Genomic DNA, 23184 nt, shown 5'->3' with positions numbered 1-23184 from the left:
GTAACCAGGTTCCATTGATCAGCCTGCAAGTGAAATTATACTTGTCACAAGGGCAAAGTAAATTCAGACAACATCAAATACGGGAGGGAAAAAGCCATTAAGAACCAGACTTAACCCACATGAATTCGCTGATATTTTATGGAATTCAAAAGAGTCAGCTGTACAAACTTTTTTATCCATGGCATTAACAATGAGTGAACCTATCCAGGTCTATGATGACTGTAAAAATATCCATAATTATAAAAAATAAACAGATATCAATACGAATCCCAAAGAAAATTTGATATTACTGGTAGTAAGTTACTAGACAAAGAAGTGGAAAACGGAGCTATTTGTAAGATTGCCAGGCAACATAAGAGTCGAAGAGAATATTAATCATGATTCTGTATTTCTCTATGCTAACTGAAATTAAGCTGCGATAAAATCCGATCTTATGTGCCCCTAACAAAAGTTTCATATTCAATTTTCTCGCGCGCATCCTCTGAGGTTAATTTTTAAACTTTAATAGGCAGGAGATGCAACGAAAGAACCCACTATGTAACTAATTTCTATATAAACTGGGTTTTTCAAGAAAATGTGACATTTTCCCATGAATGTGATTTACTTGAATTGTAATAGGCTAATGTTGCAAGTAAATATTTCATATCCATGACTTGATACTTCTAAATGTACGTTTACCAATGTCATAAGCTGATTTATTGACTCTAATTGTCTATGAGGTTCAGAAAAAATTAATTCATTTTGTTGTTATAGAAATTCTATTTGCTTATTTTGTTTATTAATTTTAAAACGATTGCGATTCCCTTAGCCAAGCTTGCATTGCAATGCGGATAGGAATAGGTTATGGCTATGTATGTCATCATGACCTATGAACCACATGTGAAGTTCATGAGCTAAGCATTCCTCTCTTCAGCCAACCTGCTTTGCAAGCGGTTTATTGAGGTTAAAAGGAACAATGCTGATACGGCAAACGCGCCAGACACCTTCGGGACTGATGATGTCGTCACCTGGCAGGAGATTGCTCTCAGCCAGCTAAGTTACGTTACTAGCTGTAATAAATATGACTTTAGTATAAATTGGGTATTTTTTTGTTTTGTTTTAATACTCCACCCACATGAGAAGAATGTCTGAAAAAAAACAGTACCAAATTTGAACAATATATTAGTTTCATGTTGGAAATCTGCATGATTGTAAATAAATGTAATTATGTGAAATTAGATATTCCTTATTCAAACTAATGAAAAGGGTTTCCATACAAATTCTATGTATATTATTTGCCCTGTAAGATCCATATAGGATTATTCCATAGATATACATTTTCACTTCTAGACTTCCTGACTTTAAAATCTATTTTATTTTATTTTATTTAATTTATTTAATTTTTTTTTTTTTTTTGTTTTTTTTTTTTTTTCATTGACTACGAATATAAATCACTGGGACAGACAATATGTCAGTAGGTTTTGATATGTGTATGAACTTTTAGCTTATTTGTCATTACTAAAGCGTTAAGTTAGAGTTCAAATCTTTATGCATATATATTTGGATATTTAATTAACCTATGGTTACGTTTTGCTTATTGATTTTATCGTGATTCCTTTTATATTATCATTTGTAACCCTTCCGACTTCTTACGGAGTGTATTATATCGACTCCACTTGTATCCATATTTATTTTATTTTATTTTTTATATTTGATAAATTAATGGTTGGCTTGAATATGTGGAAAAATGTCCTAGCGGCGTACCGTATAAGGCTCCTTGCGGTATCATTTCTATAGATACAAGATATGAATGATAAAGGTATTTAAAACCGCGAGAACTGCTATATAATCCAGTTCGGATCCAATATCACGAGTTGTAACTCGTAAGACATTGACACTTTCCTATTTATTTCTTATTCTACCAAACCGATTGACTCTGGGTGATAAAATATAGTATTGGTTTTCTTAACGGAAAGGAATTCACACAACGAGTTAAGGAGATTATTATTGATTTACACCACCCAAGTCAGATATTATTATGTGTTGAATTCCATGTTTACTGATTTAGCACTCATAAATATTCCTAGCGCACTCAATTGCGGTGTTTTTTTTTAGTGCTATTAATTCTATATAACATGTCAAGTGAACTATTAACACTAAGAAGTGTTTATTTCCTCTGTCAGACTTGTAATTCTGTTAATAATTCTACGTATATTCTTTCAAGGATTGATTTGGCACGTGATATGCCCTTAAACTGATAGGTGTCTTAGTGTGTCCCTTGTTTTCATGACACGTGTTACAATTAGTTATGTGCTTTTTATATCTGTAAGCATTGTAGGCCAGTAAAACAGTGATTTGGCTTTCTGTGACATAATAGAGAACCCTGGGTGACGGAATGCAACCAGTTTAGGATGATTGGTATGAAAGAGATTATTACTACTACCTGGTCGTTAGTCACCTGCTGTGTTCTTTGGGTTTTCCTCGTCACGGACCTACATATAATATTACATTTGATTACATAATTCTGATACACATACTTTAAATAAACTTTTGCTTTAGGGTTTCCGTTCGAAGTTTATTGTTTTGCTTAGCTGCTGACCCTTGTTTCCGTTCAAAGTGTTTACTGTTTTGCTTATTGCTGTTGACCCTTGCTTTGTTCAGTTTGTAACAGTTCTGAGCTCCAACCCAGATATTCAATGCTCGCGATCTCTTGGGTTAATGAATTTTCTTGTTTAGATACGGTTTTAACAATAGGCACGGATGTTTCTATATCTTTTAGTCCAATTAATGGTTCGTTGCAGTATGGTGTGGGATTGCGGGATAATGCGTCAGCTATGATATTTACTTTCCCAGGTAGATATCTTAACTTGGCTCCAAAGACCTAAGTGATCATATGCCGCCGAGTTCCCTTGGGACTGTGATTAAAGCCTTTGAAAAAACTTGGTAAGGGACTTATGGTCAGTAAGGATTTTAACAGGATAGCCGTAGATTATGAACTTAAAATGTACTAGTGAGTTAAAGATACCTAGCCCTTCCTTGCCTATTACTGCATATTTACCTTCAGTTTACGTGAATAAAAAGCTATAGGGAAGAACTGTTTATCATATTGCTGAAGTAGTACCCCTCTTACCCCTTGGTCTGAGGCGTCTGTTGCAATAAAAAAAATCCTTATATAAATCAGTGGATTTTTAAGTTAGGTGAGCTGCATTATTCCGCTTTTAAGATATCGAACGCCTGTTGATGCTTTTTAGACCATAATAAATCTACGCCCTTCTTCGTAAGATCTGTTAAAGGAGCTGTCATGATTGTAGAGTTACATATTTACATACGATTGTAATACCCACTACAGCGCAAAAGTGCTGTATCCCCTTTTTATGTTAATAGGTACCGGAAGTTATGAATAGCCGACACCTTACCATGGACTACTTTAAGACTTTGACTAGACACCTAAACATGTTCGGTTTTTAAAACTCACATTTAGATATTTTACTCTGAGATTATTTGTCTTTGTCTCTGTAACACTAGCTCTAGTTTATGTGAATGTACTTCTAAGGTATTAGAAAAGATTACAAGACCAACCATATAGGCATGTAGGGTATCCCCTAAAAGTCTCCAAACACTATATTGTAATTGGGGTGCAACGTAAGCCGGAGGCATAAGTAAAAATTGATAATGTCCCCTGAGTGTGCTGAAGGCGGTGTACGAGGTACAATCACTTAGGTAATGGTATCTGGTGAAAGCCTTTAAGTAAGTCCAAGCTGGTGAAAAATTTATTCTGACCTAACAGAGATAAGATATCGGGAATCGTTTCCTTGTTTAAGCGACAGAAATCTACGCAGATACGCCAAGTCCGATCTTTTATGGCATGACGTTTGAGGGAAAAATTATATGGGCTATTTGATTTCCTATTGACTCCTATTACTAACATTTTCAACTTCGTCATTTATCTCTATTTTGAAATTTCATTGGGAGTCTATACGAAGGTACGTATATAGCTTTATGTTTGTCCTTAGACCGTATTTTTTGTTAAATGACATCCGTTTTTCCCAGAGATCACTCGCTTGTGGAGAAACATCCTGGTATTCAGATAAAAGATAAAAAAAAATTTCTGCTGAATCACCTCTGCTTGAATGACTTTATGGATATTACTTTAGATAGAGTATAAGAGAGATTCATCTACGACTGGTAGGGCGTGATTAAAAATTAGCAACAATAAAAAATGCGATATTTATAACTTCCGCATCCACGATATGTATAGGGTTTGTGTTAACTTGTTGCTGTGAGTCAACTGAGTATAGGGCTTTGTTCGCGAAAATCGTTATATTTCAGAGTGTCGGGAAGGATTAAAATTTCAGATCCCAGCAGTCTTTTTTACACACACTAAGACATTCGAGGGTGCATGCGTCTCGAGATTTTGCGTGCAAACTACGACTGCGGTTGTAGGAGAATTCTGTTGGGTCGTTGAACAATATCATGATTTATGAGACAAATGAATAGTTCCTCTATATAAGTTATTATTTGATTAACTGTCTCTTTTGTTCAAAACGGATTTTAATATGTTTGAAGGTTTATAGAATTTTCCTTTGATAAACACGCCTTATTTTGCAGGAGGTAAGATAATGTTTTGTATACCCCTAGATGGATAATAAGGCGCCCTATGAGGTAATGTTAGACTTGCGATAATCTTACGCTAGATACAGATCAATGTTTTTTTTATAACTATAGAGGTATCTGTAAACGCTCGCTTATCCGGACATCTCAATAGGGAAGTTCGAACAACAGACGGTGAGTCTGTAAATACAGGATATTACGTGGACTAAAGGAATAAAACAAGATATTCTAATTTTTATGGCACATACAGTCGAGCTTAATCCACCACTACTTATAATAACTTATGTATTAAAATTACGAGAACCTGCTCTGATTACTTGATACGGTCGTGTGATTCATAGGAAAATTCCTTTTTAATTCAAAAAGGTATTGGCATAAAAAAAAGGTATGGCATAAATGATCCAACATCGCTTTTCCCCGCTTGCTAGAGTCGCTTATTGTGTGGAATGTGCTATGCTTTGAACACTCGGCAGATTTAACTGACCCTGACGGTTGACTAGATGACACAGTAACCAAGTTTGCTTAAGCACGATTTGTTTGATTCTGATATTTAGGGCTACTGTTTACCATCGGCAACGTATTGTGTGTTTTTAGCATTCTGTTGTTGGTTACGTATAAAGCAAACGAAACATATGAATGACGAACTATTAGGAATTGAGGCAATTACTATTAAGACAAGTTATCTCTACTGCATTCAGTATTAACGTGTACTTGCTGTTGTTTACTTCATTCTTTGCTAAAATTTGAAATAGTGAGGGATCCTGGTCAGCGCATTTAGCCTAATGAAAGTTTTTTATAGACATGTTATTCCTTGCAATCCAGCCGTATTTTAAAAGTTAAGTTGAGTCATTGAGGTTCGATATTTTACGCATATAACTAAAAAAACTCAAGGCTAAAACTGCGATCGGGACCTTGCACAGGAGTCTTTATTGTCCTGACCCGAAATAGTGTTACCTCTAATTTTATCTAGATTTGTACGGGTGTTCCGCTTGTTTTTGTGTGTTTTCTAATCACTACGGTGCCTAACGACCCTATCCATGCATCTGTATAAATACAGACGTCCACTACGTAAAAGCATATTCACTGTTTAATATGATTTGTTACGTAAAGGATTAATAATCACCCAAAATGATGAAATTAACACAGTATATGATTATGATATTTCAGTAGAACTTCTGGAAACAGAAACTCAAAGATAAAAACTCACAGTAGCGAAATCTCAATGATGTAGATAATTTCTGTAAAAAGTAAGATTAAGAATGTCTCGTAACTTCAGCCACAGGAATAACGAAAATTCGACCTGTAAAGGAAACACTCAGTTACTCCAAATGAATAAAAAAATTGTACTTAGCTTGATTTTGTGGGAAGTCACGGTGTTCCGATAACGACATGCCCTTGGCCCTCCTTCTCTGTTTAGCGGATGACCTGGTTTGGCTTGAGTTTCCCTCGTGCGCATTGTTTGTTTGTTGGATGATTCGATTCCTTGAAAATCCGATGCTGAAGACACGTTCGGTTTATTTCTTGAAGAGCTGGAAATGCTCACTAAACGATGATACTAAGTTGCTTGAAGAATCTCTTGCTTTCGTCGTCGTTGATTTCTGATATGATACATTATTCGTTATTCTTCGGAAGACGTTGAAGAGTTCTTGTAGTTTTCTGAAGTCGCTCTCTAAACGATGATACTAAGTTGCTTGAAGAATCTGTTGCTTTCGTTGTCGTTGACTTCTGATATGATACATTATTCATTATTCTTCGGAAGACGTTGAAGAGTTCTTGTTGTTTCCTGAAGTCGCTCACTAAACAATGATACTAAGTTGCTTGAAGAATCTGTTGCTTTCATCATCGTTGACTTCTGATATGATACATTATTCATTATTCTGGTTTTTCTTCGGAAGATGTTGTAGAGTTCTTGTAGTAGTCTGCCACCAATATTAGGGCTGTTGCCTTGTATAATAAGGCGCCCTATGAGGTAATGTTAGACTTGCGATAATCTTACGCTAAGTCGGTTGGTTATGCACTTCCATACTCATTGGAGTGTCTTGGGGTTTCATGATAACGAACGAAGTAAGTATCTTCTTTCTGATGTGAGGTTCTAGTAGAAAACACGAAGTAAAAAAATTGTTCTATTCTCTGAGATTTCATGATGAAGATCAGACAGGGTTGTACAGGTCTGCCAATGACGATGACTTGATCGCTTCTGCCAATGATGATGGCTAATTCTGTTCTGTTCTCACTACCATCTCGGTTACAAGTCATAAAGGAAGCAGACAGTAGCTCGAACATATGAACATACATACAAAGTGAGACACATTAGAAATCACGTAGGCCGTTTGAATTATAGGTCACGGTAGTTGCCGTTTGATAGGTCACGGTAGTTGTCTCAAGCAGGAAGCTTGGACTAATGTTTCAAAACAAATGAATGACCACAGGTGATGGCATGTCAACTTAGCCTACTTTATTGTATACGTCATCTTAACGTCTCTGGTCTGATCACATTCCTGCAAGCAATCTGGTTGACCTCTTTAGTTTTAGTCTTTTATATATATGGAATAACATTCCATATTTTTATTATGTAACTCTTACACCTATACTCTGTTTTTTTCCATCTGTCCACCCGCCTGTGGTGTTTGCATATGGTAACACTGCGTCCCGGGCTTTAGATAGTTACTCTATGTGTAAGTTTTAGGTGAATAAAAGGATATCTGGGCGTACATTTGCAACTGGAAAGTGTTTTAATAATTTACTGTATGCGAATTACACCGTTAATATTCGAAATAGGGTTATTATTATTGTTGAGTGTAAGCTGAATGTAACTACCTAAAGCCCGGGACGCAGTGTTACCATACGCAAACACCGCACGCTGGTGGACAGATGGAAAAAAACCGAGTATAGTTATCAAAGCATATTCAAAGTTGAGGATAAAATCAACAGATTTTTCAGAAAATTGAAAAATTACATCATTGATGAAAAAGTGTTCCAAGATTTATTTTCCAGTGGTTCATCTTACGGAATTCTTTATGGTCTACCAAAGATACATAAAGATAATGTTCCTCTCCGCCCTATCTTGGCCTCTTACAACACACCTAATTACCAACTGGCAAAATTTCTCGTCCCTCTGTTGGAACCGCTGACCACTAATCAGTATACCCTTAAAAATTCAGAACAATTTAGAGTACGTATTTTACCCCAGGACTCTGACTTATTCATAACTAGTTTCGATGTCGAGTCACTATTTACCAACGTACCTGTAAGAGAGACCATAAACATTATTCTTGATAAACTATTCCCCGAACCTGAGTCTGTTTACTGTAATTTTAGTTATTCGAATTTTAAAGCTCTTTTAGAATTGGCCGTGCTGGACACGGCATTTTTTTTTAATGGGCAGCTTTTTAAACAAATTGAGGGAATGGCCCTGAGGTCTCCTCTAGGTCCTACCTTTGCGAACATATTCATGTGCTCCCTGGAGGAGCGCATTTTGGACGAATGCCCCCTGGCCTTCCGCCCTCTGTTTTACTCACGCTACGTGGACGACACTTTTATCTTGTTCAAGCATGAATTCGATGCTGACAGGTTCCTAGATTTTGCTAATAATTACCATACTAATATTAATTTTATAATGGAAAAAGAACATAATTCTAAATTAGCTTTCCTAGATATTTTGGTCTCCAAGGAAAATGAAAGTTTTAGTACTTCAATTTTCAGAAAGAAAACATTTACTGGGCCCGGTTCCAACTTCTATAGTTTCTGTTTTCTCAATTTCAAACTTAACTCGATATATACCTTACTCTATCGTGCTCTGTCTCTTACCTCTACCTGGTCTCTCTTCCACAACGAAAATACTTTTCTCCTCCAGTACTTCTCTAATAATTGCTTTCCTTCTAAGATATTTTATAGAATTTTAAATAAACTACTCAATAAAAGGGTTTCTGAACAGCCTATTAGTTTTAAAGTCCCCAAGCTCCCTCTTTATGCCAGTTTCCCGTATCTGTTAAATGATAGTTTTCGAAAAGAGTTTACCAAGATTGTGCATAGATATTTTGGAGCCGTAAATCTAAAACTTATCCCTAAGAATCCCAAGACCATTGGCTCGCTCTTCAAGTTTAAAGATCGGCTCTGCCCTTTGATGACGTTGGGTGTCGTTTATGAATACACTTGTCCCAGATGTAATCTGGGAAAATATGTGGGATCTACCCGGCGTCTTCTCAGGGTCAGGGCCCAACGAACTGTTGATTTTGGAAACTATGAACATCAAACTACGAGTTCCAACTTTAAACAACCATTCCTCTGCTGTCCCATTGTTTTTAGCCTAATTATTCTGTCATTCCTTGTGCCTCTTGACGTTGTTCACTTTTAGTGTGTTTTTATCTTTGATGCTGAAAGGTTGGTTAAGTGTTGATCTGTTTATGGCTGTGGTTTTGTGAATATATGACTTTTACTTTTTATGATATTTGTTATTACTTTTATGTTTGTGTAATTTAGCTGAAATTTTTAAATGTTCTTCTCGTCATTTGTAAGTTGTTTGGTACTTCTGGTCTGTTTTAATCAAGTGTGCATGTAATTTAAGTATGAGAGTTGTAATTTTACCATTAAACTGATTTTACTTTTCAACTATTGGATCTTGTGATCAGCTCTTATTTTATGTTAACATATTATAATTTATTTTGTAGAAAAATCCCTGAAGATGTAGCGATGTTGTCACGAAACGTAGGATTAAAGCATAATGTGAATCTCTTCGTGTTCCTGCCCTTCATCTTCTTTATCATATATATATATATATATATATATATATATATATATATATAGATATATATATATATATATATATATATATATATATATATATATATATATATATATATATATATATATATTCTATATATATTATATATGATATATATATATATATGATGTAATTATATATATATGTATATATATGCATATATATATATATTATATATATATATATATAATATATATATATATATATATATATATATATATATTATATATATAGTATATCATATATATATATGCATATATATACTATATATATATAATTACATACATATATATATATATATTATATATATATATATATATATATATATATATATTATATATGATAAAGAAGATGAATGGGCAGGAACACGAAGAGATTCACATTATTGCTTTAATCCTACGTTTCGTGACAACATCGCTACATCTTCAGCGGGATTTTTCTACAAAATAAATTATAATATGTTAACATAAAATAAGAGCTGATCACAAGATCCAATAGTTGAAAAGTAAAATCAGTTTAATGGTAAAATTACAACTCTCATACTTAAATTACATGCACACTTGATTAAAACAGACCAGAAGTACCAAACAACTTACAAATGACGAGAAGAACATTTAAAAATTTCAGCTAAATTTTTAAAATTAATGAACAAAATAAGCAAATAGAATTTCTAGAACATCAAAATGAATTATTTTTTCTGAACCTCATAGACAATTAGAGTCAATGAATCAGCTTATGACATTGGTAAACGGACACTTAGAAGTATCAGGTCATGGTTATGAAAAATGTACTTGCAAACACTAGCATATTACAATTCAAGTAGATCACATTCATGGGAAAAATGTCACATTTTCTTGAAAAAACCAACGTTTATATAGAAATTAGTTACATAGTGGGTTCTTTTGTTGCATCTCCTGCCTATTAAAGTTTAAAATTAACCTCAGAGAATGCGTGCGAGAAAATTGAATATGAACCTTTTGTTAGGGGCACATAGAATTGGATTTTATCAAAGCATAATTTCAGTAAGCGTAGAGAAATACAGAATCATGATTAATATTCTCTTCGACTCTTATGTTGCCTGGCAATTTTACAAATAGCTCCGTTTCACACTTCTTTGTCTAGTAACTTACTACCAGTAATATCGAATTTTCTTTGGGATTCGTATTGATATGTATATATATATATATGCATATATATATATATATATATATATATATATATATATATATATATATATATATATATATATATATATATCAATGAGTGAACCTATCCAGGTCCCTGATGACCGTAAAAATATCCATATTAACAGATATCAATACGAATCCCAAAGAAAATTCGATATTACTGGTAGTAAGTTACTAGACAAAGAAGTGTGAAACGGAGCTATTTGTAAAATTGCCAGGCAACATAAGAGTCGAAGAGAATATTAATCATGATTCTGTATTTCTCTACGCTTACTGAAATTATGCTTTGATAAAATCCAATCCTATGTGCCCCTAACAAAAGGTTCATATTCAATTTTCTTGCACGCATTCTCTGAGGTTAATTTTTAAACTTTAATAGGCAGGAGATGCAACAAAAGAACCCACTATGTAACTAATTTCTATATAAACGTTGGTTTTTTCAAGAAAATGTGACATTTTCCCATGAATGTGATCTACTTGAATTGTAATATGCTAGTGTTGCAAGTACATTTTTCATAACCATGACCTGATACTTCTAAGTGTCCGTTTACCAATGTCATAAGCTGATTCATTGACTCTAATTGTCTATGAGGTTCAGAAAAAATAATTCATTTTGATGTTATAGAAATTCTATTTGCTTATTTTGTTCATTAATTTTAAAACGATTGCGATTCCTTAACTAAACTTGCATTGATCACACGGATAAGAATAGGTTACGGCTATGTATGTCACCATGACCTGTGAACCACATGTGAAGTTCATGAGCTAAGCATTCCTCTCTCCAGCCAAACTGGATCCACAAATGCTGTGGCCCATTGCTGAGAAGATCCTACTGCTATACTTGCAATATGCGATACCAGATTTCCATCAGCACCAACTCTTGACAGATAATCAGCCATGGACATCACAGCATTGCGACGACTTTTATAAATTGGATTTATGTCAAACTGCTGAATTGTTTTAATCCATCTCCCTCGACGTCCTCTCCCTTCTCTAATATCCAGGGTGTTTAGCCATCTAAATGCCTGATGGTCCGTTATCAGATCAAACGGTGCAGAGAAGAGGTACATCCGAAACCTCTTTATTGCCAGGATAACCGCCAGTAATTCCTTTTCCGTCGTTGAATACCTCTGCTCGGATTTGGAGAATGTATGGTGGTGAAAGGCAATTGGTAACAGTTCCTTGGATGCTGACTTGTTGGCTAACATTGCTCCTGATCCAACATCACTTGCATCAGTAATCAAAACGAACTGTTTACTCTAGTCAGGAAGATGGAGTGCCACACCGTTTGCTACTGGGTTTTTAAGCCTCTCAAAAGCCTCAACCATCTCGACCGACCAATGCAATTTCTGGTGTGGATTTTTTTTCAAAGCCTTATCAGTCTGTGACATCCTTGGAATCCATTTTTGCACATAAGAAAATGCCCCCATGGCCTGACGCAACTGCCTGACAGTGAAAGGCCTAGGAAGATCCCTCAGTTGATGAACTCTTTGCTCGCTAATGCAAAGCATGCCATCACCAACCACGGAACCCAGATACTCCACTTCACGCACCCCAAATTTACACTTATTCGGGGCTAGCATAAGACCAGCATCATGAATCCTGCTCAACACATTTCTGAGCCTTGCTATGTGTTCTTTCCATGTTGAACCCCAGACCAGTATGTCGTCGAGATAACACAATGCAATCACTGAGTATTGTAGCCATCATCTGTTGAAACGTATAACCTGCCCCTTTCAGACCAAAAGGAGTTCTACCATGCCATTCAAACTGCCCCCATGGGACTACAAAGGCCGAGGACCTTGACAAATTCCTTCTTCCGAAGAGGCATCTGATGGTATTCAGACTTTGCATCAAGCACTGAAAAGTATTTTGCCTGACCAAGTCTATCAAGAAGATCCTCAACCACAGGAATTGGATGCAATGTTGCTGGCTGGGACACGCTATTTACTCCCCTATAATCAATAGCCAACCGAAGGCTTCCATCAGCTTGACGAGTGCAAACAATAGGAGCTGCCCAAGGGCTACATGATTTCTTTATTACACCCATATCCTGAAGTTTGCTTAGCTCCTTCTTGACTTCTGCGGTCTATTTGCTATTGGTGCTGAATCTGGGTTAACTCTGATTGTGTGCTCCACCCCTACCTGTGCCAGTGGCAGTGGGCCTCCATTATAGAAAACATTCTTGAACTCATGAAGTACCTTGTCCATTTCCTCTTTCTGCTCAAAAGTAAGCGACTCTCCAACGATAAAATTTCCTCTTTTCCCCTCAGTATCCTACCACACTGGGCTCTAGTTCCCCGATCTCCTCTCCACTCTACACAGTTTCTTGTGTATCCGATACATTTGCAACTCTCACATACATTTTCTTCTTGATTGAATCTTAGATGCAGCAATGAGGAGGGGCAACCGGAGAACCCTCAGGGCATCGAGGACACAACAGATACTGCTCATCTGGAACCATCCCATCAGCTGAGCAGCATATAAATAATTCTGTCCTAGGAGGTATCACAACTGCATTCTCAGCTCTAACAATGAGCTTCACCACTTCATCAGAGCATGATTTATGTGATTGTGTCCTTTCCCCAGTATTCAATGGCAATGATAAATTTATTGAATCCACTCACAACCTCCCTTTTGTCAAATCTAGAGTGACTGTGCCAAGTTTTATCCACAAGTCCATCCCAAGTATCACTCTAGTAACAAGTTTAAATACCACAATGAAATGAACCTATGTTGTCTCACTATGGTTTTGCTTAGCTTTACATCCATCAGAATTTCTCCTTCAATTTGAAGTTCTTCACTGCTCGCTCCGCAAGCTGTAATATTACTCGAGCTGACAAGAGATTTCTGAGCATCATTCAAGATATCCTCAGAAACTAAAGAATAATCACTTCCGGTGTCCACCAAAGCATTATACTTAGTTTTCATCATCTCCACAGTAACGTAATTTGTAATATTTTTCAATACCCAAGTTGCTGCTCGGCTGGAGAGCACATGCCGATATCTCATTTGTCCCTTCACCTTTGGCTGCACCAAAGCCACAGTGCGTTGGAAAGTGGAAGTAGAATTCATTTGTACAGACTGTTCCAAGCTCCCGTGTGGAGCAGTCCTCACTGAAAATTTCTTCTTTGAACCTGGGGAGGGTACCAAGCAGGTTTTCATCTCTCCTTCGTGCACATGCTTTCCATCCACCCATGTGTCATTTTACAATAATAGCACTTAAATTTACGAGAAGAATAGGATTCCCTCTTCTTGCTGCAATGCGTTCCATCACCCATGTGTCATTTTACAATAATAGCACTTAAATTTACGAGAAGAATAGGATTCCCTCTTCTTGCTACCCCATGATCCAGCATTTCCTCGTACAGTTGCAACCTCCATAGTTTCCGGTGTGTCCTCCATCAAACAAAGATTGGAGCGTTACCCATCAATTTGCATTCAAACATGGACACTTGGATTCCTAGGTCCTGTGCTTTAGTTGCTCGTTTAGTAGACAATGCTGCCAATGCAATTTTCACCACCTCATCATACGACTTTGCAGTCTCCTCTGACTCCATCCACTTCTCTGTAATCAATTGGGATCGAACATCTGCATCGTGCAACCCCGAGAGAAATCGCCAAACAACACGCTTCTGTACAATATCAGCTGGTTCTTTAGCAAATGCTTGACCTGCCAACAGTTGCAAACGAGTCATATAATCACTCAGACTCTCACCCTGCAACTGTATAGATTCCTCAAACCTCAGAATCCTTACTTCAATTGCATCCGCTGTGAGAATACGCTGCGCAAGTCTGTCCATAATTGCAACATCGTCCTTACCCCACTCAGGGTCCTGTAACGCCTGTTTCTCCACATAGTTGGCTATTGGTCCCCTAAATTGTAATCTCAGCATGAGGGCCCGATATTCTGCGTTGCGCCAAGACGGTACCCCTCGTAGTAAGTTTGCTTGCTTGACTAAAGAGAAATGCGATGAAAAGGACTGCCAAGATATTGGAGACACATCATCCCCAAAAGACACACTCAGCATAATCTCCTTTGCAACAGCGTTATGTTCGGTAGGCGTGGATTCTGACTTGCTGCCACCAGTCATGGTTTGACAAACACAACGGTTCCTCTTGGTATTTATTATCCAAACCTCACGGTACAAGATGCAGTTCAGTACTGAATACTGAGAAATAGTATATACAGGAAGTAAACAATAATTATGATAGTTAACAGCAAAAACAGTTAAGAACTATTACAGCAATAATTAGCATAACAGTTATATGAATATTACTTCGGAGAATAACAATCGTTAGACAGTTGAGTATACAGACTATCTCAAGTGGTTATTTACCAACGGGGCCAACAATGGCTTGACGTGACTTCCGAACCACGTCGAGAGTGAACTTCTGTCACCAGAAATACACATATCTCATCCCCCAATGGAATGCCTGAGAATCGAACTTGCGGCCACCGAGGTGACACGCCAACACCATACCGACCACGCCACTGAGGCGCTTTTTCAATAAGTGGGATCTTTTCTTTCTGTGTTTCCCTTTACCGCCTCTTACTTCTTACTAATGAACGAACACCTTCATATCCTTTGGAAGCTTGTAGCGGCCTTGTTCCATATGAGAATAGGGTTCATCTTCTGAATAAAATAATAATAATAATAATAATAATAATAATAATAATAATAATAATAATAATAATACTATGGGATACGATTCCCATGTCCAAGAACTGGTGTATCATTGAGCGAGATTCCTTCCTATTCACTCTTTGGCCTTTCACTCGAAACTGACAGGAAGGTAGGTAGGTAGGCCTTCAGCCTCTAGGCAAGGAGCACTAATTCTAACCTAAGTTCAAAAGGCCTCACCTCTCCTAAAAGCATATTCCTTAACTCTATCACTTAATAGACAAACTAGCATAACCTGTTGTAAATTAATCATCAGATACTGAGCATGACACTTGCTTATTCAGTAAATCTTTTTTTCCTTTGAGAAATCAATGAAAATGAATCGGTAAATGGCATTCTTTTGGAACCACAAAATGTTAGATGTCTCCGGAGATTTGGAATTATTATTATTATTATCATTATTATTATTATTATTATTATTATTATTATTATTATTATTATTTATTATTATTATTATGCAGATGAGAGACCTATTCATATGGAACAAGGCTACCAAAGAGGCCATTGACTTGAAATTCAAGCTTCCAAAGAATATGGTGTCCATTGGGAAGAAGTAACAGAAGTTAACTGAAATACAGAAAGATATCATCTCACCTATTAAAAAAAGGAAAAATATATTAATAAATAGATAGAAAGTGTATGAAAAAGCAAGGAGAATAGTATTAGGGTAGTAATGCATTGCATCTTCTTCGCTTGAACTTCTGAAGAGGTTCCAATTGCACGACATCCTCAGTAGGGAAGGGAGGCTGTTCCGAATAAGTAAGAGTAAAAACTAATGAGAAAGCTTATTAGAGATAAAATATAGAAAAAGTTCATCAAACCAGGAAATCGGCTGTTTTATCAGCAATAATTTCATGCCCGTTCGTTGGGTTTCAAACTGATACATCTCTCTCCGCATCTATACGAAACGGCTGCTATAACGAAATCAGCAACCGAAAGTATTTTCAGGACAAATTCCTTTTCTCCGAGAACGAATGTTGGCAGCCACTTAATTTGCATCATTCCAATTTTTTTTGTCTCTTGTAAAGTATTTACTGCTGTCGAATGTTAATGCAGGAATTGAAGTGGTCCCTTGTCCCCTTATAGAGAGAAATATTGCGTTTTGCTTCGCTAAGTGGAAAATACACTTGAACTGAGAATTCAGTTCCGAAAAGATGGAATATTATATTATAATGGATGGTCTCTCATAATATCATTATAAGAATATAGTTTTCCTTTATCCCACAGAACGACTAGCGAATGGATTTTTGCTTTATCGGTAGCCTGGTCTTCAGAGTCAGTGTCAAGAAGTTGGATAATATTCAGTGGATTTAGGCGAAGGCCTCGAACACTGAATAAAGGTTTCTGGGGATTTACAGTTATTTGCAACTCTCTCTCTCTCTCTCTCATAAGAGTTGAGAATTAAAATTACTGCAGATAACATGCCGTCAAACTCTCTCACTCTCATGGAATGTCAATAACATATTACTGCAGCTAACATACCATCAGATTCTATCTCTATCATTAGATCTGCGGGTTTAAGTAACACTGCTCGTTACACGTTGTGGAAGAAACTGAATGGAATTTGTTTCCATTTCATACTACTGATTTTGGACAGCTTTTAATGGAAGCTTTCCTTTTGCAAAATTACTAATTCTTAGATCATTGGAGGAGGAACTGGGGAAGTGATAACATTTCTCCTCAGAGTATTCCAGTATATTAGGAATATTACTGTCAAGAGTGGAAGCTTTCATTGAAGTTGGTTTAAGTTGAATAGCAAAATTTTGGATATTATCTTTCTGTTGGTTTTGAAGGGACTCACAAAAGGGAAAAAACAAATGGAATGATGTAGAATGTATAATGTTAATAATAATAATAATAATAATAATAATAATAATAATAATAATAATAATAATAATAATAATAATAATAATAATAATATTTTGGTAGAAGACCCTCTTTTAGGCAAATGCTGTTAAAAAGGATGGCAGAATTAAGCGAGTTGATTTTATATATTGTTTTTTCTATTTTCCTTACAATTCGCTTCTCAGGCTCAGCGATGTTTCTGAGTAACTGGCCAATATTCATATTGGGAATTTTCAAAAATTATAAATGCTGAAGGAATCTTTTATTAGAACAAGATATCAGGTCCAGGTCAAGCAGGGGTCGTCGTCAGTGCTGGTATTATTCCGTAGGCGTAGTCCAGTTCGGGCCGGGGTCGCCTTAGGTTTAAGGGCTGGTATTGGTGCTGGTATAGCTGGTATCACGTGACGTTTCGACCTTCTCGTAGGTCATCTTCTGACGAGTCGGTTGAAGTAACTGTAGCAAGAAAGTTTGCGGAACGGTATTTATAGCGGCTCGGACCTAGAGTTGCATTCTCATTGGTTGGGCCGGTCTTGGGCGAAGCCGTGGATCTCGCCTCGAAGGTCTCGGGGATTCTCTCGTGCGAGCGCCACAGTAGCGTGCCTGGGGATGAACGTCAGGAATTCCGTCTGTAGCAGGGATATGCCTTCGTTACCTTTAAATCTTCACAAGCAGCCCACGCGGCCATGCAGATGCTCGACGGTAAGGTCATCTTCGGCAGATGGATAGCAGTGAAATTGGCTCACGCACAAGATGAGGTAATGAACATTTCTGGGTTGTTTTGTATTTTTGTAGAAATAAGGAGTAATTTACGCATACAAAAGAGCATCATTGTATTATAGTTGGACTGGTGTGTTATGATGTGAAAAAAAAATTGTGTGCCTGTTCTTGTAGATAATGAAAACTTATGACACTTTGGTATCTGGATGTGGTCCCTTGGAGAGGTAGTGCTGTCAGCGCACCTTAGGCATTACTTAGGGTCTTTGCAGCATCCCTTCAGCCCTAGTTGCAACCTCTCTCATTTCTTATGTGTACTGTACTTCCGTTCACATTCTCTACCTTCCGTCTGACTTTAAACCCTCTAAAAATGGTTTCCTACTATGAGATTCAGGGTCTCTGTAACACGGTTTTTTGGACTTTGCTCCTTGTCAAAGCATCGGATGTAGCTGAAAGTTGACATATGTATATTTTACAACCACACACAAATTTTGTCAGCATTATCAATAACCTAAACCCGATAGTTTTAATTTTTATAGAGTAAAAATGATCTAGCCGACGCCATGGCCAATGATTACGAGCCAATAGTCGAAAAACATTCATTACGTAAGCAAGGTAAACAAACACCTTTTGACTAAATGTTGCCCCGCCCATCCACCAGACAGAAATGCCATCGGCTCTGAAACCCAAAGACTTTATGAATGGTGGAACGATACATAGATGTGGTGGGGTATCAGTGCTAGCGTAGTAATACTACTGTAGCAGTAGTGCCGCAACAGTATAGCAGTAATATACATGAATTAAACGTTTAGACCAACTGCTGGGATCCTTGAGGATCATTTAGCACTTCTTACAACTACTCGAGAAATTAGTTTTTATAGCCAGAAGTTAAATTTTCTAATCCAACAATGCCCATGGTAGCCTTCAGTGTTATCCTGAATTATAATGAGGCGAAAGTGGGTGGAGCCTCATGAAGTCACCATTCTGACGATAATTATTGGTGAAGGTTTTAAAGCCAATATACGGTACCGGCTATTTTCTTTCAGTAAATAGGTAGATAGCCAATAAATAAAAATTGCTTGACATTGGATATAGCAGTTATCAAATCAAGCTTGTCCACTATGTTTTTGGTAATTACCAACTATTCCCTACATCTTGTCAATCTGATTGTGACCTATAAAGTAGACTGTAATTTCTTTGGAAACTTATTTTGGGAGTTAGACTAATAATCGAAGTGTTTTTGTATTTATTAACATATTTTGTTGGTTTGTTCATTATGACAATTATCAGTGGGGAGGTTCCAGTGTTCATAAAGGTGTACTGCTTTGCTTGTATTTAAATTTGTATGTCATTGTTGCCAGAGGTTTAGCCTTCGTTACGTATAGCCAATCATCCATCGAGAAAGAGGGAAGAAATGATGCCATAAGTTACGTAACGAGTGCGTTCGAAACCTTTTCTCTGAGTAAGTTGGCCCGTCTTCAAAAAAGGTCACTTTTACATTATAAGTACCAAATTTATTCAACCTACGTAGTGCAGAATACACTCAAAATTTATGTGTTGATATAATATGTATTCTGAATAAGCTTTATATTTATGAAATGCATAGATAAAAAGTTATTGCGAAAAAACCGTGTTACAGAGGCCCTGAATCTCATAGTAGTGCAACTGCTTTGAGGTGGTTTTCCTCCTGTTACAACTTTCAAACCTCTTTACTGTCAATTTCCTTTTTCAGTGCTGAATGACCTTATAGGTCCCAGCGCTTGGGCCTTTGGCCTAAATTCTATATTCTATTCTATTCTCTAACTTTTTTTTATAGATCCTCTGTACCATAGGTGAAAGCTGGCCCAGTCATTGAACCCCGGTAACCAGGTAGTTAAGTAGCAGAAAAATAGTGAGGGAACCACCCACCCACTAAACTGTTGGTTTTCTTTTATTTTCCCAGCCATCCAGTTATTAAGATGTTTGCTGTAAACATGCCAATAGTTGTTTACAAGTTTGTCTTGCTGTTGGACTGTTTTGCTTGTGGTAAGAATGAGTATTATCTAATTCTTCTGGAAAAAGTATGACTAGTGTAGGTATTTAGAGCATGACAGGGTGTGTAGACGCAATGTCACTCATGAACATTGATCCTCATTCTGTTTGTTCAGTTTACTGGGGTCAGGATTCAGGAGTGTATGCTATCTCTTAAACTGTGTCCGTTGCCTGTTTTGGTGATCTGTACATCTGCACACTGGAAGAAGTATGGTTGAAAGGCAAACCAAACTAAAAAGGCACAATTGATATCTTTTTAAAGCAACAATACCTGTGCAAAGGCCGCTACCCCTACCACCGAGAAAGGACCTGGATGTTCACCCATCGGTCGGACCGTCCAAGGATAGTATGCTTTCTTTGGACAGTGCTGAACCTGCTCAACTCGAAACAGGATGATGATTAGTATGATAGCCATGCCTGCTACAACCAGTGGTCCTTTTGTTCCTGCCTCTCCTGTTGCAGCTATAGTACTTACTATTCTAAGTTATTGTAATGAGATGAAGGACTTGCAGGAGGTTCTGTGGCCTTATCTTAGGTGAATTGGCAATATATACATTCCTAGTTGTATTTTTGGAGAAGTATGAATTTACAGATATGGATCCATAAGAACTCTCGGGAGTACCTCTTGATTTGTCTGTGATAGATAGTCTCTAGTTTGATGCTGTATGCTCAAAACTGTCAATGCAACACAGGTGTCCATGCAAGCATACACTTTCGTATCAGCATGGGATGCATCTGCTAAAGTATCTCTATGATCTGCAGACCCTGGCATCCTTCGATCTGAGATTGTAGTAAACTGGGGAAAGGAGGACCTCCAGCCCAAGCAGCAGACAAAGTATCTTGGCATACTGATTTATAAGGAAGTCTTGAGCTTGCAAACTCAGACTTTCCGAGTGACGTGACTTTTAAGTTCTGTATAAGTCGCTAAGGGAGGCTTTAGACTGGAGTGTCACAGTCAAGGCTGTCTCTCTGCAAGCCTTTGTGTTGGCAAAGAGAATAAGTGAGCTGCATGGCTTCTTTTACTTGGTGTAGTTCCTGTGTTTGTGGTAAAAACTCAGAACCCATTAGCCCCTTATGAGAGATTTGAGAGCTATATGCAAACCTCCGTCCATGATTTCATAGGCAAGGGTCAAAATGAGATACTGTTGTGTTGAAGACCATTAGTAATGGCAGGCACAAAATGAAGGCACTCAGAAGCATAGTTTTGTTCTCTTTTAGGTTGTCTCTGATGTACCAACCACCAGGTAAGGATCTAAGTAGTCAGGGGTTCATGGCATTCCAGAACTCCTCAGTGACACAGATACTGAGGGCAGGTGTCTTGTTCTGCATGGATACTTTTACTTTTTTCTTTCTTCTCAAGAACATCACTTATAAATTCATGGATGCTGTCTCCTTAAGACTGTGATGGCTTCTCATTGTGTTTTGCAATGAGCCACGCACCATTGGATGGAAAGCATCTTGCCTGTGGTTTTTGGGTGACTAAAGGTTAGATGTATGAGGAGTGAATGCTCTCTCTCTCTCTCTCTCTAGGAGCCCACATCTTTACATGTGCTTGCCTGGTCAAATGCAGGTAAGTTAAAAAAAAAAAAAAAAAAACCTATCTCTGACTGTCTTTGTACGTGGTAGACTACTCCCTCTGTCTCCCTCTTAATTAGTTAAAGTGGCATCTGGGTAGTAAAGTATTATTATCTCTAGTCTGATTGCAATAATAGCTCTGCCCTTCGAACTAGCAGTTGGGTAACAAGTGGGAAAAATCTAGATTCTAATGATTATCTAGAACAAGGGTATAAGAGAGCCAAGCTCTGGCATAGTCCTGTCCACCTTTACAACACATATGCCAGCATGCCAGTCTGTATAGGAGGTTAAAGGAGTCATCCTTCCTTTTGATCATGAATGTGACTAGGATGCTGGAATTTCTAAGTGGGAAGAATACTAGTTATATTCTTTGGGAAATACCTTTCACACAAAGAATGTCTCCTTATAAAAGGCATATTTTAATATTCCAATATTCTTGTAGACTCTAACCAACTTCTCCTTTGTTCCTGTTGTTGAAGGAAAAAGTGAATAAAAACAAACAAATGAGTTGGTGGTCCCCATACCTAAGGCTTGCTGCGAGTTAATTACCTTGGTACATTGTTTCAAACTAGACCAGGTTTTAGCAAAGGCATATCTAACTAAAACTTGCATATCTAAATGAAAGTTAAGATATTGTATATGTCTAGAAGAATGCAAATTATCTTTCAAACATATAATTTTATAAGATCAGTTATCATGACATATCTCTACAGCAGTGTGGGTGTATTATGTAATAAAATCTATCACTATTAGGTATTTAATTGAAATGTAGTCAACAGCTTTATCTTAATATTAACTGTTTGTTCATTTTGTTGATTAATTTCAGAGTGTATAAGAAAGAAGTAAAGAGAAACCAGCCTCTCCTATACTGAGTGGAGGGAAAGCAGAATCTAGTCAAATTAGGTATGTACTATAATCTCTTAAAATTTGTTTTCCTTCTCACATAAATGGTTTTCTTGGTTCCTGTATTATTGAGGATTTCTTTCCTTTTCTTATCATGCTAATGGTGTACTTGCCATGTAATACTAATCATACTTTTTTTTTATTCAATTTGTAATAATTTTTTCTCTTTATAGTGAAAAGAGTAAGATAGCAGCATTAGAAGCCAAGCTCAAGTTACTTGAAGAAGATAATCTGAAAGTCAGTCTCACGCCTGATGTAGGTGCCAGTGCTTCCAACCCTACCTCTATAACATACTCATTCATTGAAAGAAAAGCAAAGATGCAAGGGCACAAATCAACTTCTAGATCTCAATATTCTACTAATCCATACCCAAGATCTCGAACTTCAAAAAAGCGCTGAAATATTAACTTATGGTTTATGAACAGTTTTAGCGTTTTATTTGCAAAGATGATTCTTTGGCTAGTCACACCATGAAGACATGCAACTCTAAAAGAGGTGGTTATGAAGATGTTTTTGTGTGAAAGATAAAAAGGTCAGAACGTGTTAAACAGTATGTCCTTTTATCACTCATTTTTGTCAGGTCGCCAAATATTTTCTTCATTTCGAGGCAGTTATTTACCAATGATTTTGGTAGTATCAGGCAATGCAGAATGCATTATCATTAGAATAAATTCAGTGACATATAATGTTTACTCATAATGTCATTCATATTTTCCTTTAGGTTTCTGGGTAGACTGTAGAATGTTGTTTTGCTTGTCAGTGAGACATGCTGTCAATCTGTAGCCGTTTTTCTGTTATTACTGTTTGCTCAAACTTGCTCAAGTGAAAAATAATCACTCCTGCCTGGTGGTTTTGTGCAATTCAGGTTTTCCCT

General features: G+C 36.9%; 1 protein-coding gene across 1 annotated transcript; it reads left to right on the top strand.

The window, feature by feature from the left end:
- Positions 1–15507: 15507 nt before the first annotated feature.
- On the top strand, positions 15508–22980 carry LOC135218618 (probable RNA-binding protein 18). The gene is given in 4 exon segments (XM_064255051.1): positions 15508–15525; positions 17720–17842; positions 22234–22310; positions 22484–22980. Coding segments are annotated over 4 exon segments (444 nt in total). The 3' UTR covers positions 22710–22980.
- Positions 22981–23184: the final 204 nt, after the last annotated feature.

This window comes from Macrobrachium nipponense, chromosome 9, assembly GCF_015104395.2.
Source record: "Macrobrachium nipponense isolate FS-2020 chromosome 9, ASM1510439v2, whole genome shotgun sequence".
NCBI classification, from domain to species: Eukaryota; Metazoa; Arthropoda; class Malacostraca; order Decapoda; family Palaemonidae; genus Macrobrachium; species Macrobrachium nipponense.
This window is presented reverse-complemented; position numbering and strand designations above follow the sequence as displayed.